Here is a 24039-nt window from a genome sequence, read left to right as displayed (position 1 = left end):
TTTGTCTCCAAACCGTCCCACCTGAGCTGTCCCTCTGATGTGTTCATTCCTAATCTTGTCCATTCTTGTCACTCCCAAAGAGAATCTCAACATCTTCAGCTCTGCCACCTCCAGCTCTGCCTCCTGTCTTTTTGTTAGTGCCACTGTCTCTAAACCATACAACATAGCTGGTCTCACTACTGTTTTGTAAACTTTCCCCTTCACTCTTGCTGATATTCTTCGGTCACAAATCACTCCTGCCACCTTTCTCCACCCACTCCACCCTGCCTACACTCTCTTCTTCACCTCTCTACCACACTCTCCATTACTTTGAACAGTTGATCCCAAATATTTAAACTCATCTACTTTCACCACTTCTACTCCTTGTAACTGCACTATTCCACTGGGCTCCCTCTCATTCACACACATGTACTCAGTCTTGCTTCTACTGACTTTCATTCCCCTTCTCTCCAAAGCATATCTCCACTTCTCCAGACTAGACTCAACTTGCTCTCTACTCTCACTACAGATCACAATGTCATCTGCAAACATCATAGTCCATGGGGACTCCTGTCTGATCTCATCCGTCAACCTGTCCATCACCACTGCAAACAAGGAAGGGAAGGGCATCCGGCGTAAAACAAGCCAACCAAACTATGCAGACTCAGAAAACTTGCACTGTGCACAATTTCTCCAATCACAGCCGCAGAAGCCTGTAACTTCTTCTGGGTTGTCTGGGTGGCTTGGTGGCTTTCCTCCCTCTTCTCCTTTTTGCACAGTCAATCAGTTTTTGAGAACTGTCTACTCCACACAGATTTACCACAGAAAGTGCCATCCTGTTTGTATTTCTTCATAACTGATGTAAATAAAGTTGAAGACATATTCAGTGACTTGGAAATGTTCATGTATCCATCCCCTGACTTGTCTGAAGAATACTGGCAATTAAACTGATTATTTACAGGTATTATACCAAAGGGGCTGATTACTTATGCAACCCATCATCTTGGCTAACTAGCAATTAACCCCTTAAGCCCTAGAGCCTATTTCACCAAAATCACATACCCATACATTATGATTTACAGTGTTGCCACAGTTACTTTGATAAAGTAATCCAATTACTGATTACTGATTACTCCTTGAAAAAGTAACTTAGTTACTTTACTGATTACTCAATTGGAAAAGTAACTAAGTTAGATTACTTGTTACTTTTTAGTTACTTTCTCCAGCTGCCGACAACAACCTTCTGCCACCTCAACATGACAATGATACTTGTTTTGCCAAAACTCACTTTATAGTCACCCTTTCTTGACTTCAATGAAAATGAATACTTGTTTTATAAAACGTAAAATAAAGACCTCTTTCTTGACCTCCTATTTAACTGCTGACAGCACTGTAACAGTAAAACTTGCAATTTCTAACCTACACTGTTTATAAATGTAACTATTAAATTCTTTCTAACATTTAAATTCTCTCTACACATTTTACTTGTCGAAATTATTATTATTATAAGTAGTATTAGTAGTTGTAGTAAAAAACGGCTTCATCTAGGGGTGTTGTGGGGGTGGGAGCACATCCCTGCCCCATGCCCCCATTCCATCTGGATTCGCCCCTGCTTTGACGTTTGAGCACAAAGAATGGATAACATTTATTTATGCAGAAAACATGACCAGATTTACAGGTAAGAAAGTTTTATTGCGTTTTCACATCATGTGGTCCTCAGAAAGAGAGTTTAGGTGCATTTGAGTGGAAAATAGTGTTAGTTGTTGACACGTTGCGGAGGATCAGCTGTTTTTAGCAGCAGATACTGAGCGGCTCAGCTCAGAATTCTAAATAAAGGAGAAAAAAGCATAAAAATGTTTTTGTAAAGCTCAGTGCACGTGTACTGTTGTTGCCTTTAAGGTGAGGACGAGTTGTAGCTGCTGCAAAAAACCGTGGATGAAAAGCTCACAGCTCGCTTAAAGTGGGCAGTTCAGTTGAACCCCGACCCCCTGCCCACGGACCAAGTTTAATGCTGCTATCGACCCACAATGCAAAAATAATAGTAATGCACAGTGACTTGGAGAAGTAACTTTAATCTGATTACTGTTTTGGAAAGATTAACGCGTTAGATTACTCGTTACTGAAATAAGTGGTCAGATTAGAGTAACGCGTTACTAAGTAACGCGTTACCGGCATCACTGATGATTTATTTCTCAGCTTGTACAAGGTCAAAAATGTAAACGTTTGGATCAGCTAAAAGACAGGTCCTGGGGGATGTTGTAGTTGAAAAAAAAAATGAAAATAAATAATACTTGGTAGGAGAAAATAAGGTAAAAATGAATTCCGATTTATGTCTTTATTTGCTTGGTTTCAGCTGTGGTTAGTTGATATGTGACTGAAGTGGATACTTTTGCAGAGGAGACTTCGCTTGACATTTTGATGTATAATAAGTGTATGTTGGTGTCAGCATTGGTTAGTTATGAGTGTTCAAATGTTCCAAAACAGGGCAAGTCTCCACATTTGGGGACTCTAGGGTTTAAGAGGTCAAACTAATCATTTACAGGTATTATACCAAAGGGGCTGATTACTTATGCAACCCATCATCTTGGCTTTTATATTTTTAATTAATTTATATCAAGTTGTAGAAATTTACTTTCAGTTTGAGACTAAGGAGGATAATTTTAGACATTTTTATATTGAGAAACCTGATTTACTTTTTGTATCTGAAATGGCATTAACAAATTAAAATGCGTGAAATACCAAGGGGCTGAATACTTTTACAAGCCACTGTATACGCTACCAGTCAAATGTGTGAACACACTTTCCCATTCCTCCAGTAACACTTTAGTACTTCTACCCCATATGCTGATTTACCATTTTCTTTGAGTGTTGCAAGTTGCACTTTAAATTTCTTTCCTCCACTACAGCCATCATGTGCAAAAATGGAATTCTGAAGTTCCCTCTTTATACCACGCAGCAAAAAGCAACAAAATAACTGCTAAATGCTGCCACCTCGTGATCAAAATGAGTCATCTAATTTTCTTTCTGTGAAAAATGCCATGTTTGTGGGAAAACATACCGAGTGTATTAACTTGCGCTGCAGCGGCTGGTAGGAACAGATCTCCTTCAGGCTCCAAGTCGATGCCATGCTAGGTCTCTGTCCCAAACCGCTACAGGGAGCGTCCAACAAAACCCGGTCAAAACTCTCGGGTAGGAACGGCGGCCCTATAACATGTACACAAACACCACTTATTATCTACAAACTGTGTGCTGATGTTATTCAGAAAGAAATCGAGGAGCTGTGTCGCTGCCGTCTGTGGTACCTTCAGTTTCCTGATCCGGGTCCCTGCTCACAGCCTGCGTGCTGTTAAACCAGTAAGCTTTAATGCAACTCAAACTCAACATTTGAGCATTCTGATTTATGCGATCTATCTTATTTCTGATCCTGTCCAATGCGATGACCTCACCCTGCATGGACACAAAGTTTATAGTTTGACACATTATAGTCAGAACTAAGGATGAATTTATTCTTATGTAATCTGATGATACAATGTGAATTAGCCAGAAAAACAAAAACAAATGTACACTTACTGTATGAACTGGACCTGACTAAAAACACATGCAGTGTTTCTATTGTTATACTGAAAGAATTTTCTGATTATTTTGTCAACTTCATTCACAGGTCAGGTCTGGGAGCACACACTGGTGCTGCACATTACCGCATCCACCACATTACAGAACCACCCTGGGTCCTGATTTGCAACCACCCAGACAAACAACTGGTCCATCCAGGCCTCCCACAAATAACTATAATATCCAGTAATGTATTGAAAAGGCTGCAATTTCTTATGATGCCCGACAAGGCAGGGCTCTAACAGTCCAACTCCCTCATGGTATAAATCATGATTTCAAGGTTGCGGTACAAATTAAATCGGCACATTTCTGTCAGACTTTCTCATCCAAGTACAGAATACAACACAAAAACTACAAATATTGAATAAGATCACTTGAAATGTTCAACAGTTGGCTTGAGGATCCACAGTTCCCATATCTTGAACATTCTTCAATTTTTTACAGTGTATTTTACAAACCAGCAACTACATGAAAGAGAAGAGATACATCTGAATATGACTAGAGATCCCTTAGAGATAGGGTGAGAACTATGGTCATCCGTGGGGAGCTCGGAGTAGAGCCGCTGCTCTTTCGCATTGAAAGGAGTCAGCTGAGGTGGTTCAGGCATCTGGTAAGGATGCCTCCTGTGCGCCTCCCTAGGGAGGTGTTCCAGGCACGTCCATCTGGGAGAAGACACCGGGGAAGACCCAGGACTAGGTGGAGAGATTATATCTCCACACTGGCCTGGGAAGGTAACGGGGTCCCACAGTCAGAGGTGGTCAATGTGGCCCAGGAAAGGGAAGTCCTGGTGTACATGCTGGAGCTGTTGCCCCCGCGGTGTGAACCCAGATAAGTGGTTGAAGATGATGATGATGATGATCTGAATATGACAAAAAAAAAAAATCATCCTTAATGTCACAGACCTCTCAGTTTTTTTTAACCTCTCAGATTTTTTAAGAGTACACAGTCCTGCAGACTGTACAGTTCAGTATAAGTCATTGTCATCACTGTGGGAATCCCTCTATGGCAAGGAAGATGGTCTTCTGGTCAATTCCAAAATGGGATTTTCTACCATGTATCCAGGTCTGGGTTATGGTGGCAGTAGACCATCCATCTCAGCCCACACTTCTGCATCCTCTGCAAAGTCATAACTTTTTCAGGGGGATCTCAAGACATTCCCAAGTCAGCTGGGAAGTACAATCCATTCAGCATGTCCTGGGTCTTCCCCAAGGCCTCCTCTCAGGTGGACATGCCTAGAAGACCTCCCTAGGGAGATGACCAGGGGGACATCCTCACCAGATGCCCAGACCACCTCAGCTGGCTCCTTACGATGCGAACAAGTAGTGACTCCCTATCCCTCCCTGATGTTTGAGCTTCTCATCCTGTCCCTGAGTGTAAGCCCAGATACCCAATGGAGGAAAATAATTTCCGTCGCTTGTATAGAGGCTATGCAGTCACGTGACCTGGCCACTTCCAGGGCACTCCCACTGCCACGCTGCCGGTCAAGTGCAGGACTTCCAAGATTATTTACACGAGAAACAATGTAAGTACTGCAAAGTTTTGGACAAGCTTTGAGATAAACTCATCATCTCTGAACCTGATAGTGGAGTAAATGAACATACCAGGCATCTTTCTGGTGCTGAATTGCTGGGGTACAAGGAGAAAATTGCAGTTTTTGGGTGCTTGTACACAGCAGCTGACTGGACCTGGATCGACATTATCACCGCACGTGTAAGTACACTCAGGACTTAATAAGTTAATTGAGGATTGCAAACTTGCATATTTATAATAGTATTTAGTGAAAATTTTCACCATGAACTTTATTTAATGTTGTGAACACTGCTGTGTGTTTGTGGAGGAAAACCGAGCCGAGTCTTCCTCTTGTTATCGTGGTCCCTGCACGGCTTCCGTAGCCAGACGAGTAATGTTTTGTGGCGCGTTTGTTTTTAATGTCAGTATTTCTAACCCTATCCTTTGCAATATTATTCACCATTAACTTTATTTAATGTTGTGTGCTGCTGTGTGATTGTGGAGAAAAATCCAGCTCATTCTTTTTTTGTAGTAGTAGTAGTAGCAGCAGGAGCTTACTTAATGAAAGGAGTAATGTTTTAGTGGAATGCTTTTTCAAAACTTACTATTTCTAACCCTTCCCATGGTGTAATAGCAGAAAAACTGCAAAAAATGAAGAAAAGAGGAGTTGAGATGGCTTGTTTTCACAGCCAAGCGTATTGTGACCAGTTAAACTAGACAGGCAGCTGTGGGTGGTATCGCCCTGCATGTGACCTGTGACGTAACGTGCAAAGCCTCTATATGCACAACCTTGTTCTTTCGGTCACTACCCAAAGTTCATGATCATAGGTGAGGACAGGAGGACTGTCCTGTGGGAAAACATGCAGAGGTGATGGTCTAGTGGTTAAGCAGTGGTCTTGAGACCAGGGACCCTCCGTTCAAACCCGTCTAGCTGGAAAATCACTAAGGGCCCTTGGGCAAGGCCGTTAATCCCTGAATTTATCCCGGTGTGTAGTGAGCGCCTTGCATGGCAGCACCCTGACATCGGTGCAGCGCTTTGAGCTTCTGATATAGATGGAAAAGCGCTATATAAATGCAGTCCATTTACTTGTGAACAAGACCCCAAGATAATTAAACTCCTCCGCTTGGGACAATATCACTCCCCTGACCCAGAGGGGGCAGTCCACACTTTTCTGACAGAAGACCATGGTCTCAGATTTGGAGGAGCTGATCCTCATCCCAGTCACTTCACAGTGCCTCAAACCTGTCCAGTGCCCATCGGAGGTCTCATCCTGATTAAGCCAACAGAATCACATCATCTGCAAAAATCAGACATGCGATTCTGAGTTCACCAAACTGGAGACCCTCCAGTACCTGATTAATCAGTACAAGTATTGTGGTATAAAATATTGCACTTTTCCAATTCAGTTTTTTGTTTGTTTGTTTGTTTTTCCACTGCTGCTCATTTCCATTTCAACTTCTATCAGATTTTGTCAAAGTGTCCACTACATTTGCTCAGACCTAAATCAAATACCTACTAATTTAATTAAAATGCATTATGTCGGACATGTTCTTTCCAAGAAGAGGGATTTTAGATCACTTAAACACAAATTCATGTTGCCATGCAGTGCTGGAGCTGAGACTTTAAGCAGATTTTCAGAATGTGCTGTATTAAAAATGAATTGAGATTTAATAGGAAATCCTGAATGTTTTCTGTGTCTGCTGGAGCTGAGCCGTCAGTTGTACCCGATCCCCCATGAGCGCAGCGATGTGGCACGTTTTCCCTCCTGGTGCAGCGCACATATCCAGGATGCGTTCTCCAGAACGAGGCCCAAGCACATGACCCACAACCACAGAGGGAAGGTTCTGAAAAACATGGAATTAAACTGTACATGTAAGTAAAGTCAACAAAAACTGGACCAGTTCATTCATGTGTTCATCTTCTGAACTTTGAGGCAAAGATACACATTATTTTATCAGTGACATAGTTTAAGGCTGCATTATGTATCACGGACTGTTACACAGTAGTAAAGAAGTATATAATAATAACTACATTATTCATTCTAACAGAATAAATACCTGTAGAAACACGAGGTTGGGTAGAACCTCATCAAAAGAAGGACTTTTGTAAAGCGGCTCAACCATCCGGACACCGATACCCCTAAATTTGCAAAAACAAGTGAGTAATAATTAAGTTACATTCCACAATTTCACTTTGCCCTGAAACTATTAAAGGTGCATTATGAAGGTTTGTACAGATGTTAATCACTTTTTTTTTAATGTCAACAGACTGTAACCTCACTTGAAAAATTAGCCATTCAATTGCCTCAGTTGCCTATAACAGCCTGTACACTGTACTCACTGTAAAGGTATAGGGTCTAAAGTACAGCCAGCTAGGATTGTGGTTTGTTTTTGGGAATTGAATGTGGAGCTAACACAGTCGGCTAACACCAACAGATGACCAAAAACACTGCAAGACTTAAAATAAATAAATAAATAAGTTTTATATGCTAAAAACCTGTCAGCCCAAATGGGAAACAGATCGACATTGGGTGTAAACAGGGATAAACAGAGGCAGGGCTTTCAAAATAAATAAAGAAACAAAGAAAGAAAAAACGGAGGGGCCTCCATGTACATACAGAGATCAAAGCTGACCTTGGTGACTATAGTGAGACTGTGTGTTCTGGTCAGTGGTGGGCACAGTTCTGATAATCTGATAACCGATAATTATCGAAGATAATGTTTTCATTATCAGATTATCTTTTTAGATAACTTTAAAAACCATTATCGGACTAATTATCTTGCTATAAATTTTTGTCATAATTTATAGGCCGATAACGTGGTAAATAAAGCTGAACAGCTACAAACCTTTATAAAATTTAAAATCAGTTGAGCACCTAACTGTTAAATGTTTCGTAGCTGATGTGTAGTTCTACCCTCTGCAAAACAGAGAAGAGCTGCTTCAAGAACAAACCATTCTATCCTCTACAGGCAAAGGAGAACTGGTCCCCCCCCCAAAAAAATTCATTTCTTTTAACACCATACTAATATGAGGGCAATATCACCCAAGTCATCCAGAGGCATACATTTTTAACTTATGGTTCAACTTTTAACTAAACTAATTTAGGACAAGTTATTTAAATTAATGTCATGTCTGAAGTTTTATAAAGTGAAAATATCAGATATATGTTTTAGTTTTAAAGTAATGTGCTAATTTTTAAGGTTTTAGTGTGGATATATGCTGTGCCCAGCAGTGCATTATGGGTAGGACAAGGTAATCTCAGTACGTTCACGACATGAGAAATGCATTTGAAACACTCTGATCAGGCTCTACGGACAACAGCATTAAACGCTAGTGCCTAAAACTCCTGTAAATATATTCTCTGGGTTTATAGACGTTGTTATTGTGTCTGCGTTTATTAAATTCCACGCATCTTAAATGTAGCAGACACGGATTATCTGGAATTTTGTTTTGGCAAGTTTTCAACGTCTCTACTGCCATCTACTGGCCAGTAGTGTTCATGGCAGTATTGGCCCTGAAGCTGGGCTGATATATTTTCAATCACTGTACTTGGCTACAGCTCAAAGTGTACGACAGAACCGCACTGTGTAAAAGTTCAGAGCGCACGATTTATGCTCTCACACACATTGTACGTTCAAAAACCACACGTCGGACTCGTGTTTCCAGAAGCAAAAGGTAAACAGAAGCTTTTTTCCAAACTTAATTTACAAAAACTCTTGATGGGAGAACGGAAACCGGGAGAGGTCACTTAAAGTGATATTTTTTCTGGCCATGATAATTTGTGCACGTTTTCCTTTAAGTGAGCCCACAAATTAATAAAATGTGCTCTCAAATTAATAAAACGTGTGCACATTTTCCTGGCCGTGATAATTCGTGCGCACATTTTCCTTTAATTGAGCCCTCGAATTAATAAAACGTGCGCACGTTTTCCTTTCGTTCAAAATGAACTTCATAATATGACCTAAATTGTCATCCTCACAACGGGGAGACGCTTCACCCTCAGCATCCTTTTTAATGTGCTTAAACTCCAGATGATGTCATGCTGGGCAGCTGGAGTTATATGTCCGTGTGTGCCCAAACCATGATGATACACTCTGACCAGATCCATTTCTAATGGGGAAATGTATTACACTGTCTGCTGGTTTGTTGGCTAATAGCCAACATTTATGTGTCAAGACAATATTGAGTGCACGTTTTACAAATTGTGGCCATGTTTAAGTAGATCGTGCCCTTGTTTTACTCAAACAATGATTAAAACGTGCGCACAATATAATAAAATGAGCGCACATTCTCTCCACATGCAAAACATTTTGCGATGACACTTCCAGGGCTCCATAAAAATGCCTGTTTTTACAAAAAAATGGAATATTTTACAAAAGCACATTTATCTGTAAACACCAACACACGACGCACGTCACATTAACTTGTTGGTTTACATAATGCATGACTAAACCAAACAGTGTTTAGCAGAGGCACATTTTACCCAGAATCCTTTGCGATCTGTCTGTGTTTGTTGCAAAACTTCAGAATTAGTGCATTAGTCAATATTAAAAGATATATGTTATATTTTAACTTTCTACAAATGACAGAATTGACATTAATGGAGTTATTCTATCAGTATTCATTTTATTTATACACCAACCATAACTCAGCATTGCTTTATTTTCCAAGACCTCCCCCTGAGGGGAGCGTTGTGATTGGGTAGAGGGCTGAGCTTTGCGGCTCCTCTCAGCTTGCTTCTGTGCTGGAAGCCATGTAGTAAACAAGAGCTTCCAGCAGGGGGCAAGATGTTCAAAGACAGAAGTGTGGGCTCATTGTTTGGGTTTGTTGTCACTTTTGATGCTACCAGAAACGATCGTGGTGTTAAAACTCAAATTCAGCTTGTCAGTAGTTGCAAATGTACCAGAGACAATACTGGAATTTATTGGTTATCTGTAACTTCCGATACATTTTTGGGTGGTTTATCGTTTTACCTTTATCAAAGATAACTTTTCAGTTATCTGATTATCTGTTATCAAAGTTAATTTTTTGGTTATCTGTGCCCACCACTGGTTCTGATCACCTAAAAGAAGGTAAAGAAAGCTTCCCTGCTAACATCAGTCAATTGATAACCAGCTAGGTAACACTGACTTAACACACAATCTAAAAACGTTTGTAATCAGTGTAACAGTACAAGGGCCTGTGCCCACATATGACATAAAAGTAAAGGCATAGCACTGAGGAGCATCTCATCCTGGGGCTTTTATCAACAACAACAACAAAAAAAAATGCACTGTATATTAGTTTTGTTTTTTTGACATTACACAGAAAGCTTACAATATACGAGGTCTGTTAGAAAACTATCCGACCTTTATATTTTTTGCAAAAACTATATGGATTTGAATCATGTGCGCTTGCATCAGCCAAGCTTGAACCTTCGTGCACATGCGTGAGTTTTTTCACGCCTTTCGGTTGCGTCATTCGATTGTGAGCACGCTTTGAGTGAGCAGTGGTCCACCCCCCTCGTCGGATTTTCATTGTGAGGAAATTTGGAGCTTTGCTGCATCAAATTTTTCCAGAAACTGTGAGAGACAGCCAGGTGGACACCATTCGGAAGATTCATACGGCTTTCAGGGACGATTCTATGGGGATCACACAGATTAAGGAGTGTTACAACCGGTTTAAAGACGGCGCACAATGGCGGAGGGCGCGCCGCGCTCCGAGATGCAATCGACAGGCTGAAACGACCAGATCATTTCCAAACTGAACGCTGTGTTGATCCGGGACGTCGTCTGACTACTACAGAAATGGCAGAAGATGTGGACATAGCACTTTTTTGGCACATTCCACTGTTACAGGAGTTTTTGTCATGAAAAGACGTGCAGAGGAATTTGTGCGTCGGGACGGAGCCGCTAATGGTGGAGAACAAAAAGCAATGCCGTGATGAAGCCTCACAGGACATGTTGTGGCATGTCCATGTCGTCCACAATTTCTCGGATAGTCACACGACTGAAAAGCCACCGAAAGCCGTCTGAATCTTCCGAATGGTGCAAGAGCTGGGCATGTTACAACATGTCCTGAGAGACCAACACGGAGGTGCTTTTGTCCCGCGCCATTAGCGGCTCCGTGGCGAATTCCTCCGCTCCTCTTTCCATGACAAAAACTCCTGTAACAGTGGAATGTGCAGAAAAAGTGGTATGTCCACCTCTTCTGCCATTTCTGTAGTAGTCAGATGACATCCCGGATCAACACAGCGTTCAGTTTGGAAATGATCTGGTCATTTCAGCCTGTCGATCGCCGCTCGGAGCGCGGCGTGCCCTCCGCCATTGTGCGCCATCTTTAAACCGGTTGTAACACTCCTTAATCTGTGTGATCCCCATAGAATCATCCTTGAAAGCCATCTGAATCTTCTGAATGGTTTCCACCTTGCTGTCTCTCACAGTTTCTGGAAAAATTTGATGCAGCAAAGCTCCAAATCATTCAGACATTTTCCTTGCAATGAAAATCCGACGAGGGGGTGGACCACTGGTCACTCAACCTGTGCTCACAGGCGAATGACGCAACCGAGAGGCGTGAAAAAAACTCACGCATGGGCATGAAGGTTCAAGCTTGGCTGATGCAAGCGCACATGATTCAAATCCATATAGTTTTTGCAAAAAATAAAAAGGTCGGATAGTTTTCTAACATACCTTGTATATTTCAAGCAAAACAATTACCCACACCATTTACAGTTCATCCAATCTGCTCCTGTAGATGAGCTTTTCTGTCTCTAACATAGACTGTATATACTGGACAAAGGCTGTGTAATGTCACCAATTGGTTTTCTATAGAGACCCAGAACAGCCGAAATGTCCACCCTGTCTGGGCGTCGCCATATCCACACAAATTCACGATGAACTCATTAATGCATAAAGGAGCAGCATGTGTGATGTCTGAACACACCTCTCTCTGTGACTCTGAAGCACCAGCTAACAGGCTAACCTCAATTTGGATGTTTATTAAGTCATATTTTTGGGGACTGCTCAATTGTTCTCCTAACGATTTACTTTGGTGTAGACAGCAAAAGTTATCAGCCACTTATTTCCTCTGTAATCCTGCCTTAAGTGGACCTACTGACAGCTGGTAAAAGTGCTAACACTGTTAGCATACAACATTGAATACGATGAGAGTATCACTCAGTGTGTATGTTTCAACAGAGACACCTTAGACGATCCGTTAACACGTTTCACCGCACAACAAGCTATATTATTCCAGTTGTTTGTAATAAAATACCCCAAACAGACAGACTAACAACACAACAGCAAGTGGCTCCGTTAAGGTCAAAGGCTGTGAGAGGTGGAGTCACTGGACCCAGTCACTCAAAGCAACCACGCCCACAGTTATACAGACTTTCATTAATTGAAATGTGGGTTTTACAAACGATTTGTTTGTAAAAACCCAACACGCACGTTACAGTAACGTGTGTGTTGGGGTTTACATATAAATAAACCGACCAACCACTGATGACAGGAAGCTCATTTTTCCATAATGCCTTTTGGCATGTGTGTCTATAAACGCTCAAACCTTCAAAATTAGCGCATTACTTTAAAACTAAAACATATAGCTGATATTTTAAATTTTAACCAGAAGTCCTGCCTTGCTGTACATGTCTGCAAGACTGTATGGCTGTGAAAATAAATTATCTTTTTTTTTCCCCTCTCCCCTTCCTTTCTTTCTGGTCACCAGGTCTCTTTTGCTGAGAGAAGGCTGATCATAGACAGAAAGGCTGGCTTGTTGTTGATTGTGACTGCCTTTGAATTTACTCAGAAGTATTAGTAGCTGCCAGTGTACTGGAGACAATACCAAAACTTATCAGTTTAGCTGTAACTTCCGCTAAATTTTTTAGGGGTTTATCAGTTAAGCTTTATAAAAGTTAACTTTTCAGTTAGCAGATTAACGGTTATCGAAGCTAACTTTTTGGTTAGCTGTGCCCACCACTGCTTAAAAACACGATACTGACCTGGGTGGTTCATCTGTGCAGAAGATACTGGAGCGATTCATTTCAGCAACTCCATTTCCAAGAAACACTTTCATCCCCTCAAAGTTGGTGGCTCCCCGGGTGCATTTGCCTTCCAAGTCAGAAAAGACGGACACCACGTCTCCACACTTCATGACTGAAGATTCAACACATCACAAGTAGGCTCACATTTAATCAATAAAAACTGCTTTTGAAGACCAGAGGGATTGTGGACTTAATGTTAATGAAATGTTCCTTACACTTTGGGCCAGCAGTGATCCCTGGGGTGAAGACATGAGCCCCTCTCAGAACTGCACTCCCACACTGAGCATCCACCACTACCTCTGAGCAGAGCTGCTCCACTGGCCTGAGAATGCAAACGGCAGCATAAGCAAATGCACCACCATGTGCCCACTCAAAACATTAACACTTGAAAGCAATCCACCAAAGAAACAGAACATCTCTTCAAAATTATTTGCGATGTCAGTCAGTAGGATTCCACGTGGGTTTGTTTTTTTACATCACACCAGCGGCCACAGTAGTCAAAGTTACGCTGCTACTTTTGGGCTCTGTGTGTGTATTTGTTTTGGTTTATCCAGCATACCTTGGGCCATCGACAGGAAGGAGCAGCACATCTGGAACGCGTGGGTGAGGAAGAATCTGACACGGGCCCTCCACTGCTGATGAGCTGCACATCTGCTGCTCGGGCAACAACATTGTGAATGATTTTTTAAATGCCTTTATTCACCACAGCCACCACTAGGAGGCGCCAAAATGACATTTTTTTTTCCTCTTTTATGGTCTACAATAGTACAAAGCATCACCTTTTCCAGCTCTTTACAGAGCTGGTCTCTGATCTCCTCCAGGGGGGAGAGATGAGTACTGGCCCGTACACACGTATGTAAGGGGGGGTGTGACAGGCATGTCAGCAAGCTCTGGAACCGCTGTTCTGCCTTCTGGGGCCCCAGCGCTTCTACCAACTGCAGAGGGTGAAACCAAATCAAGATCTAAGACAATAATCAACCAGAATAATCGATGTCAGTCAAACTGAAAACACCTGAAACAATTTGTCAACAGAACAATAATCTGTAACTAGTTTGGTGACACGTCATCTTTTCAAGCCCAATTAATTTTTTTAACACCCATGTGCAGCAGTAGTATTCCATGCAGGAGTACTGCTTTCAGTCCTGTGTGTCTGTCTATGTGAACAAAATAATTTGATGAGTTTTGACTGATTTTGCCCAAATGTAGTGGAATGACTGAGGGCCAGCCATGAATACAATGATTTGATATTGAAAAAAGTCAGTTACACAGCAAGGTCATAGTCCAAGGTAGTGGTGGGCAATATTCAGCTAATCCGATAACAGATAATTATCAAAGCTGATGCTTTTGTTAGTGGATTAGCTTTTCAGATAAGTTTTAAAACCATCATTGGACCAATTATCTTTCGATAAATTTAGTTTCGATAACTTTTAGGCCGCTAACATTTTTTTTAAATAGTAACTTGAAAAGCATTTATAACCTCTTTTGCTCCTGTCTGCTATGTATTTTGCATCAGTGAGGTAGGTAAGAGGAGCAGAGCTCAACTCTGCTCCCAGCAGAAAGGGCCTGGCTACCAAACACACGCACGCACGCACGCACGCACGCACGCACGCACGCACGCACGCACGCACGCACGCACGCACGCACACACACACACACACAAAACATTATTCCTTAACCCTATACAGTGGTCCAGCGATGAGGCAGAGGTCTTGAAATGGGAAGCAGGTTTCACTTATGGTTTTGCTTTATAAATAAAATTATTCCAGATAGAATAACTATATTAATGTAAACTCTTAAAATGTACGAAGTGGATATATAACACATATGTGTTAATTTTAAAATAATGCACTCATTCTGAAGATTTGAACATTACCACACAGGTGCCCAAAGGGATTATGGGTAAACTTAGCCTCTACTCATACTGATTGGTTGACTAATTCATTCTATGTAAAAACTAACAACTAACTAAGTCAATCAATCAATCAATTTTATTTATATAGTGCCAAATCACAACAAACAGTTGCCCCAAGGCGCTTTATATTGTAAGGCAAAAGCCATACAATAATTACAGAAAAACCCCAACGGTCAAAACGACCCCCTGTGAGCAAGCACTTGGCGACAGTGGGAAGGAAAAACTCCCTTTTAACAGGAAGAAACCTCCAGCAGAACCAGGCTCAGGGAGGGGCAGTCTTCTGCTGGGACTGTTTGGGGCTGAGGGGAGAGAATCAAGAAAAAGACATGCTGTGGAAGAGAGCAGAGATCAATCACTAATGATTAAATGCAGAGTGGTGCATACAGAGCAAAAAGAGAAAGAAACACTCAGTGCATTATGGGAAACCCCCAGCAGTCTAAGTCTATAGCAGCATAACTAAGGGATGGTTAAGGGTCACCTGATCCAGCCCTAACTATAAGCTTTAGCAAAAAGGAAAGTTTTAAGCCTAATCTTAAAAGTAGAGAGGGTGTCTGTCTCCCTGATCCGAATTGGGAGCTGGTTCCAGAGGAGAGGAGCCTGAAAGCTGAAGGCTCTGCCTCCCATTCTACTCTTACAAACCCTAGGAACTACAAGTAAGCCTGCAGTCTGAGAGCGAAGCGCACTATTGGGGTGATATGGTACTATGAGGTCCCTAAGATAAGATGGGACCTGATTATTCAAAACCTTATAAGTAAGAAGAAGAATTTTAAATTCTATTCTAGAATTAACAGGAAGCCAATGAAGAGAGGCCAATATGGGTGAAATATGCTCTCTCCTTCTAGTCCCCGTCAGTACACTAGCTGCAGCATTTTGAATTAACTGAAGGCTTTTCAGGGAACTTTTAGGACAACCTGATAATAATGAATTACAATAGTCCAGCCTAGAGGAAATAAATGCATGAATTAGTTTTTCAGCATCACTCTGAGACAAGACCTTTCTAATTTTAGAGATATTGCGCAAATGCAAAAAAGCAGTCCTACATATTTGCTTAATATGCACATTGAAGGACATATCCTGACCAAAAATGACTCCAAGATTTCTCACAGTATTACTAGAGGTCAGGGTAACGCCATCCAGAGTAAGGATCTGGTTAGACACCATGTCTCTAAGATTTGTGGGGCCAAGTACAATAACTTCAGTTTTATCTGAATTTAAAAGCAGGAAATTAGAGGTCATCCATGTCTTTATGTCTGTAAGACATTCCTGCAGTTTAACTAATTGGTGTGTGTCCTCTGGCTTCATGGATAGATAAAGCTGGGTATCATCTGCATAACAATGAAAATTTAAGCAATGCTTTCTAATAATACTGCCTAAGGGAAGCATGTATAAAGTGAATAAAACTGGTCCTAGCACAGAACCTTGTGGAACTCCATAATTAACCTTAGTCTGTGAAGAAGATTCCCCATTTACATGAACAAATTGTAATCTATTAGATAAATATGATTCAAACCACCGCAGCGCAGTTCCTTTAATACCTATGGCATGCTCTAATCTCTGTAATAAAATTTTATGGTCAACAGTGTCAAAAGCAGCACTGAGGTCTAACAGGACGAGCACAGAGATGAGTCCACTGTCTGAGGCCATAAGAAGATCATTTGTAACCTTCACTAATGCTGTTTCTGTACTATGATGAATTCTAAAACCTGACTGAAACTCTTCAAATAGACCATTCCTCTGCAGATGATCAGTTAGCTGTTTTACAACTACCCTTTCAAGAATTTTTGAGAGAAAAGGAAAGTTGGAGATTGGCCTATAATTAGCTAAGATAGCTGGGTCAAGTGATGGCTTTTTAAGTAATGGTTTAATTACTGCCACCTTAAAAGCCTGTGGTACATAGCCAACTAATAAAGATAGATTGATCATATTTAAGATCGAAGCATTAATTAATGGTAGGGCTTCCTTGAGCAGCCTGGTAGGAATGGGGTCTAATAGACATGTTGATGGTTTGGAGGAAGTAACTAACGAAAATAACTCAGACAGAACAATCGGAGAGAAATGACTGAATTAATGTAACGTGTTGGTGTTTACAAATAAATGTGCTTTTGTAAAATATGTCATTTTTTTCATTTGTGTTAAAAAACAAACAAAAAAAAGCATTTGTCAAGCCGAAAAGTCTGTTAAATTGTGATTCAGGCTGTGATATAACCGGTGTCAAAATGCACAGAACACCGCCATCTACTGGCGACCGGTTATATCACAGTGTTGTCGACCGCTGGATATTAAAATTATCTGTAGGTTTCCAAAGCCTGAGAGACCGCACACATGGAGATAAAATATCATAGATCTGACAGGTTTAGTTGTACAGTGTGTGGTGTCAGCCACATGGTAAAAACAACACACACGAACAGATTTCACACACGAACATTCCCAGGTGAGACACCTCACTTTCTGATTGGCTGCATGTCACATTTAGCTCCTTACATCCTTCTTAACACACCACACATGACAGGAATATCTGATAAGATATGACTGATCTGATATCAACTGATTGATCTGTTATGACACTGCACGGAGCCGCTAACCGATCGGATGTTATGACGCCTCATGGAGCGACTGATTGATGCGTTACGACACCGTACCGAACATGTTTTCACTATTATTTGATTTTTTTGTGCGACTAACATCGTTACTCAAGCATTCAAAATGCGATTCCTATCGCCACACAACTCCATCCGCAGAAAGTTTTTTGACAGTTCTTGTTATTGAAATAAATCTTGTCTCCCTAACCGGATAGAGTTGTGATGTCATCATGCATGCACTTAGGTGCTGTCTAGTGGGATCTTGAAAATTTGTCTTTTTTTTTTTTTACACTAATGAAAAAAAATGACATATTTTACAAAAGCACATTTATTTGTAAACACCAACACATGTTACATTGATTCACTTGTGTTGTTTTTTTACATAGAATGAATGAATCAACCAATCAGTATGAGCAGAGGCTTACTTTACCCATAATCCCTTTGGGCATCTGTGTGTTAATGTTCAAATCTTCAGATTTAGTGCATTATTTTAAAATTAACAGATATGTGTTATATATCACTTTGTACATTTTAAGAGTTTACATTATTGTAGTTATTCTATTCAGAATTATTTTATTTTTAAATCAAAACCATAATTCAAACCTGCTTTCCATTTCAAGACCTCTGCCTCGTTGCTGGACCACTATATCCTCTCAAGGTAAATAATGCTTGACACCGGCAAGGACGGTCGCATTCCTCCCCTCTCCTCTCCTCCTTTCTGCTCTCTATCTCTGCTCCGACCTTCAAAGTGTTTGGGGACCCTGCGTGCCCTGATGGAACCTACCCAGCGGGCTTTGCTCTCAACGCCTGAGAGAATGGAGTGTGACATGCGGCTCCACTCTCTGTGGAAGACGTTGAGGATTCATTCGTATTCGCTTTTATGGTGGGAGGTTTGGTGCTGATTGGTTTGTGTGCTGCCCTGACCCACAGGAATATTAGCAAGACGGCTGCTTCCAGAATTTTGTCCCCTCATCAGTCCATCATAATTAATGAGTTGGGCAATGCTGTGTAATCTCAAACTGCGTGAACTCTTGAACTCAAACGCAAAATGGATTCAATCTCGGAGCAAATCACTGCATTGCAAAGAAATGTACTGCTGAGGACCAGAGAATATTCTTCATAAATTTGGACTCTTGACGGTCAGGGTTGCAGTAAATAGAATTCTGTATCTCTCCGCCAAACATCAACATGGCAGCCTTATCGGCTCCTGAAGGCCAAATTCCCTGCTCTTCCCCAGAAGGATCTACAGCCTTGGTGAAGTTATTCGCCCCCCCCCCCCCCCTTCTCATCTACACCCCCCCCCCCCAGCCTGCTGTTGCCTAGCAACATCAGACTTTACACACACACACACACACACACACACACACACACACACACACACACACACACACACACACACACACACACACACACACACGGACAGAAACTGTCAGAAATTTAACTCATCTGCACACGACGCATGTCTCCCTCCCTCCATCCCTATTACCCCCACCCCCCATGTCTCTCCACTCCCCCCATCCTGGCTTCCTCCTTGCCACATCGAAGACAGCGCAGTTTTTACTGCTGCAGCCTTCAACCCCCAGGCTGGGCGGTGCGGGCCCCTCCTGCTGCGGCCTTCACCCACTTTGCCTCAATTCAGAAGATGAACTACTTCAAGTTCAGTGCACATAAACAATGTCAAATGTATACGTGTTGTCTTTAATTTTGATGTGTGCCATTATTACGGTGAACAAGTAATAATTCTGGATTAACTGCTGTATCTTGTCTGAGGTAATTGGAGTGTAAACGTAATTTCCCTTTTTTGGGATCAATAAAGTTGTCTGAAGTCTGCTTTCCTACAGCAGGGGGCAGCATGCAAAAAGACAGAAGTGCTGGCTCATTGGCTGTTTGGGTTTGTGATTGCCTTTGATTCTATTAGAAGCTTTGGCGGTGTTTAAACTCAAAATCGGCTCGTTAGTAGCTGAAAGCATATGAAAGGCAAAATTGAAAGCTATCGGTTATCTGTAGCTTCGGATAGGTTTTTAGGCAGTTTAGCGTTAAAAAAGATAACTTTTTAGTTAGCTGATTACCAGTTATCGAAGCTAACTTTTTGGTTAGCTGTGCCCAAGCTGAGTCCAAGGTAAAAGTTTGGACTCACATATAGGGGATATTTAAAATAGCTACTTAAAGGATTCAGTTGAAGATATAGCTGTGGTTACTATCAAACACTAAAATGAATCCACGTCTCCTTTAGTTGATCACAGGACCTCTAACCTTGGGTGACTTTGAAAAGTTAAACCCAAGGTTATAACTGTTAACTCAAATAGTTGGGAGCCAGTGTAGATTATACATGGTGGAAAGGTTGTACGTTAGTCAAGGAGCAAGTAAATATTGAACAAACGTTATGAAATTTCAAGGCCACACGGACCCGTACGGATACGAATTCATATCAATGAATCACAAAGCGTTCGTTTGCATGGCTCTGCAATCAACATGTACGGCATGGGTGTTGCACTCTCCAAGTGCCCCCTCTCGTGTTTTACTTTAAATAATTCGGTGTTTACTATTTTGAACTGGTTTCAAGTGAATGATAATGTAGGGTTTAGTGCCATCTTGTGGTAAGGCTGCAGATTGATTTATGCCATCGCCAGACACGATTTTGTTTCCCTTTAGATCTCACTTTGTTGGTGATGGAGATTTTTGCTACAAGCAATACGTATAATGCTCCATTTCATAAAATGAGGGTTGTCAAACTTGTTAGCCTGCAATAACAACCTGAAGAGAGCACATAAGGGAGCAACCGCTGATTTATTTTTTTTCGTCAGCCATTCACCTGTGACGAAAAAGTGTGACAGTCACAGCAGGCATGCCCCTTTTGGGTTACTTTATCAACAAGGTGGCCTCAACGAAAACAAACATACAAACTCACATAAAGACACAAAGCTGAAGAAAAACATTAGCAGTTCACTACACAGTCAAAATATAGATGACTGGCAACAACACTTATTGAGAATCGTGAAACTTTCCGACAGGCTATCATGTGCCAGAGGCTCTCGCACTGCTGTGGCAGCAGCAGAGTTTAGGCTCCCAGTTTGTCAGCATTCTGGTCTGTCATCAAGGATAGAGTCCACAACATAAGGAAACCATTTGTGTCCTCACTTTCACTTGTACTAACTATTTACGCTTTCAAATCTTCAGACACACTCTTGGCAGACAAAGGTTTTTCTTGGTTCCAATAATCCTGCCTCCAAACCTGCCCCTAAATCATTCTTACTTTTGGCCTAGCAAGACCTTGGTGCTACTTTAGAACCTGTTTGGAACCAGTTTTTGAGGTGACAACCAGTTCTTTGTTTGTGGACATGCAAAGAAGTGGCTCAAAGTTGGCACTGGCTCTGAAACACCGCCAAAATAGTGTCTGTGGAAAAGCACCAATGAGGGGGCCTGTTTCCATGACTATATGGAAACTTATGAAAACGCTTATGCAAACACACTGATTTGTCACTGAAGGTAATTACACACTAACAGACATATGGTTATGAATGTTATACTTCATTTATGCTATTAGCTGAAGCTCCTCTCTACTAACATGTGTATGTATTGAAAAGTGTTTCTTGCCTACCACAAAACACAAAACATAAGATTTCAAAAGAAGCCATGTTTGATTTCTGGCTCCACTGCTATACTGAAGTAGAACGAGCCAATGAGAGGCCAACTCCATTGCTATGCAAAGGCAGAACGGGCCCATCAGAGGCCAGTCAGGCCACCAACTGACTTCCCCAATAACCATAGCAAAGCATGGACTTGCAAAAGAGGCCATGTTTGATTTCTGGCTCCATCACTACATGGACAAAGAACAAGCCAATCACAGGCCAGTCCCATCACTATGAAATAAAATAGGCCAATTAGAGGCCAGTCAGCCACCAACTGACTTCCCTAATAACCATACTTCAAACCTAGATAAGCAAGTTCTTTTTAGCTATAAACAACTTTAAACTAATTATTTGAATGATAAGATGGCTACACACACACACACACACACACACGTATATATAAATTCCTTGCAGAGTTCTGAACTAATGGCATAAACTACATACAGTGAGGTAAATAAGTATTTGAACACCCTTCGATTTTGCAAGTTCTCCCACTTAGAAATCATGGAGGGGTCTGAAATTTTCATCTTAGGTGCACATCCACTGTGAGAGACATAATCTAAAAAAAAAAATAAAAATCCGGAAATCACAATGTATGATTTTTTGATAATTTATTTGTATGTTAATGCTGCAAATAAGTATTTGAACCCCTACCAACCAGCAAGAATTTTGGCTCACACAGACCTGTTAATTTTTCTTTAAGAAGCCCTCTTATTCTGCACTCTTTACCTGTATTAATTGCACCTGTTTGAGCTTGTTACCTGTATAAAAGACACCTGTTCACACACTCAATCAATCACACTCCAACCTGTCCACCACAGCCAAGACCAAAGAGCTGTCTAAGGACACCAGGGACAAAACTGTAGCCCTGCACAAGGCTGGGATGGACTACAGGACAACAGGAAAGCAGCTTGGTAGAAGACAACTGTTATGATTATTTATTAGAAGGTGGAAGAAACACAAGATTACTGTCAATCTCCCTCGGTCTGGGATTCCATGCAAGATCTCACTTTGTGGGGTAAGGATGATTCTGAGAAAGCTCAGAACTACACAGGAGGACCTGGTCAATGACCTGAAGAGAGCTGGGACCACAGTCACAAAGATTCCATTAGTAACACATGATGCTGTCTGCTCAAGCCAGCACATGTCCAGGTCCATTTGAAGTTCACCAGTGACCATCTGGATGATCCAGAGGAGGCATGGGGGAAGGTCATGTGGTCAGATGAGACCAGAATAGAGCTTTTTGGAATCAACTCCACTTACCATGTTTAGAGGATGAGAACAACCCCAAGAAAATCATCCCAACCGTGAAGCATGGGGGTGGAAACATCATACTCTGGGGGTGCTCTTCTGCAAAGGGGACAGGATGACTCCACAGTATTGAAGGGAGGATGGATGGGGTCATGTATTGCGAGATTTTGGCAAACAACCTCCCTGAGCATTCATCAACTTTCCCAGTCTTTTGTTGGCCCGTCCCAACTTTTTTGAAATGTGCTGCAGGAAACCATTTCAAAATTCGCAAATATTTGCACAAAAACAATAGAGTCTATCAGTCTGAACATTAAATATCTTGTCATTGTGGTGTATTCAATTGAATATAGGTTGAAGAAGATTTGAAAATCATTGTATTCTGTTTTATTTACATTTTACACAATGTCCCAATTTCATTAGAATTGTGGTTGTATTTCATGCAATGACTGATATTTTGACATCATAAAAAATACAAAACTAATATGAAAGAACATGCTAAGCCTGGGGTAAAGAAAATAAAATTCACAAGTGTCGTCAGGATTATGAACCATAGAGGTTTCTGCTCATGTCTAACTTGGCAGATATCATATTAAACACCCCTAAATCTGACATACTGTAGCTTTAAGATGCTTTTATGCTTCATCAAGGCTTTTTGTAGCCAGTGTTGTTTTTCATGAGGCATTTAGTGTCAGTTGAGTGAGATGCTTCTTGGGACAACTTGAGAATTCGTAGCTTAACACAATCATCGTCATCGTGTAAAACAACTCTCAACCAACAATAAAATCTCTTTAGAAGTGGATTTGAACTGGTGTCATCCAGTATCTTGATTAACTTGATTAAACTGTCTAACTCTTATCTATGGATTTAAATGATTGTTTCGTCAAGGCAAGTAATTACTGCCGCCAACTTGGAGATGAGGTTGACAGCTGCTATCTGTCCTGTCGTGAACACCAGGGGTTTTCAAAGTGTGGGAGAGTGAGCCTCCCTCAGAGAACAAATGAATAGCTGCCCCCCCCCCCCCCCCACACACACACACACACACACACAACAAACATATACACAATTTCAACATCTTTGTGTTTCTTTTCATTCTTTTACACATCTTAAACACATTTTAAGAGTATATGTGTGTTTTTATGTCTATGCATTTACACATTTTACAGCCTTTGTAAATATTTTAAACGTGTTTTTAAATAACTTTCTATTCTTCTATTTTTATCTTTTGTCACATTTTAAACATTGTTTTTTTACATTTAAACATCTCTGTGTGTTTTTAAACATCTTTTGCATAACTAACACATTTTAACATAAATAATAAGGGATGGGTATTAATAAGATTTTATTGATATCGATGCCATTATCGATTCCGCTTATCGATCAGATTCCTTATCGATTCCCTTATCAATACCTCCTGTGAATTTTCTGTGTACTAAAAGTAGCCTTTAAAGGTTTTCTATGTCAATAACATTTTATTGAGTCTTAAAGTAAATAAATATGAAATTGGTCACTTTTCACAAAAGCATTTCCTTTCAGACATTAATGGCATG

General features: G+C 41.0%; 1 protein-coding gene across 1 annotated transcript in view; it reads right to left on the bottom strand.

Moving 5' to 3' along the window:
* The window catches only part of nsun6 (NOP2/Sun RNA methyltransferase 6), a 31754-nt gene that overhangs the window by 5791 nt on the left and 1924 nt on the right, over positions 1–24039 (bottom strand). The window contains exons 2-9 of the mRNA XM_034170718.1: positions 13901–14056; positions 13681–13772; positions 13337–13443; positions 13080–13233; positions 7159–7240; positions 6826–6945; positions 3282–3426; positions 3038–3183 (exon numbers count right to left, since the gene is read on the bottom strand). Coding sequence (XP_034026609.1) covers positions 3038–3183; positions 3282–3426; positions 6826–6945; positions 7159–7240; positions 13080–13233; positions 13337–13443; positions 13681–13772; positions 13901–14056 — 1002 coding nt within the window. The remainder of the gene's footprint in view (positions 1–3037; positions 3184–3281; positions 3427–6825; positions 6946–7158; positions 7241–13079; positions 13234–13336; positions 13444–13680; positions 13773–13900; positions 14057–24039) is intronic.

The sequence above is a fragment of the Thalassophryne amazonica genome, chromosome 1 (assembly GCF_902500255.1).
Source record: "Thalassophryne amazonica chromosome 1, fThaAma1.1, whole genome shotgun sequence".
Lineage (NCBI taxonomy): Eukaryota > Metazoa > Chordata > Actinopteri > Batrachoidiformes > Batrachoididae > Thalassophryne > Thalassophryne amazonica.
The sequence above is the reverse complement of the archived record's forward strand: the minus strand, read 5'-3'. Positions and strand labels throughout refer to the sequence as shown.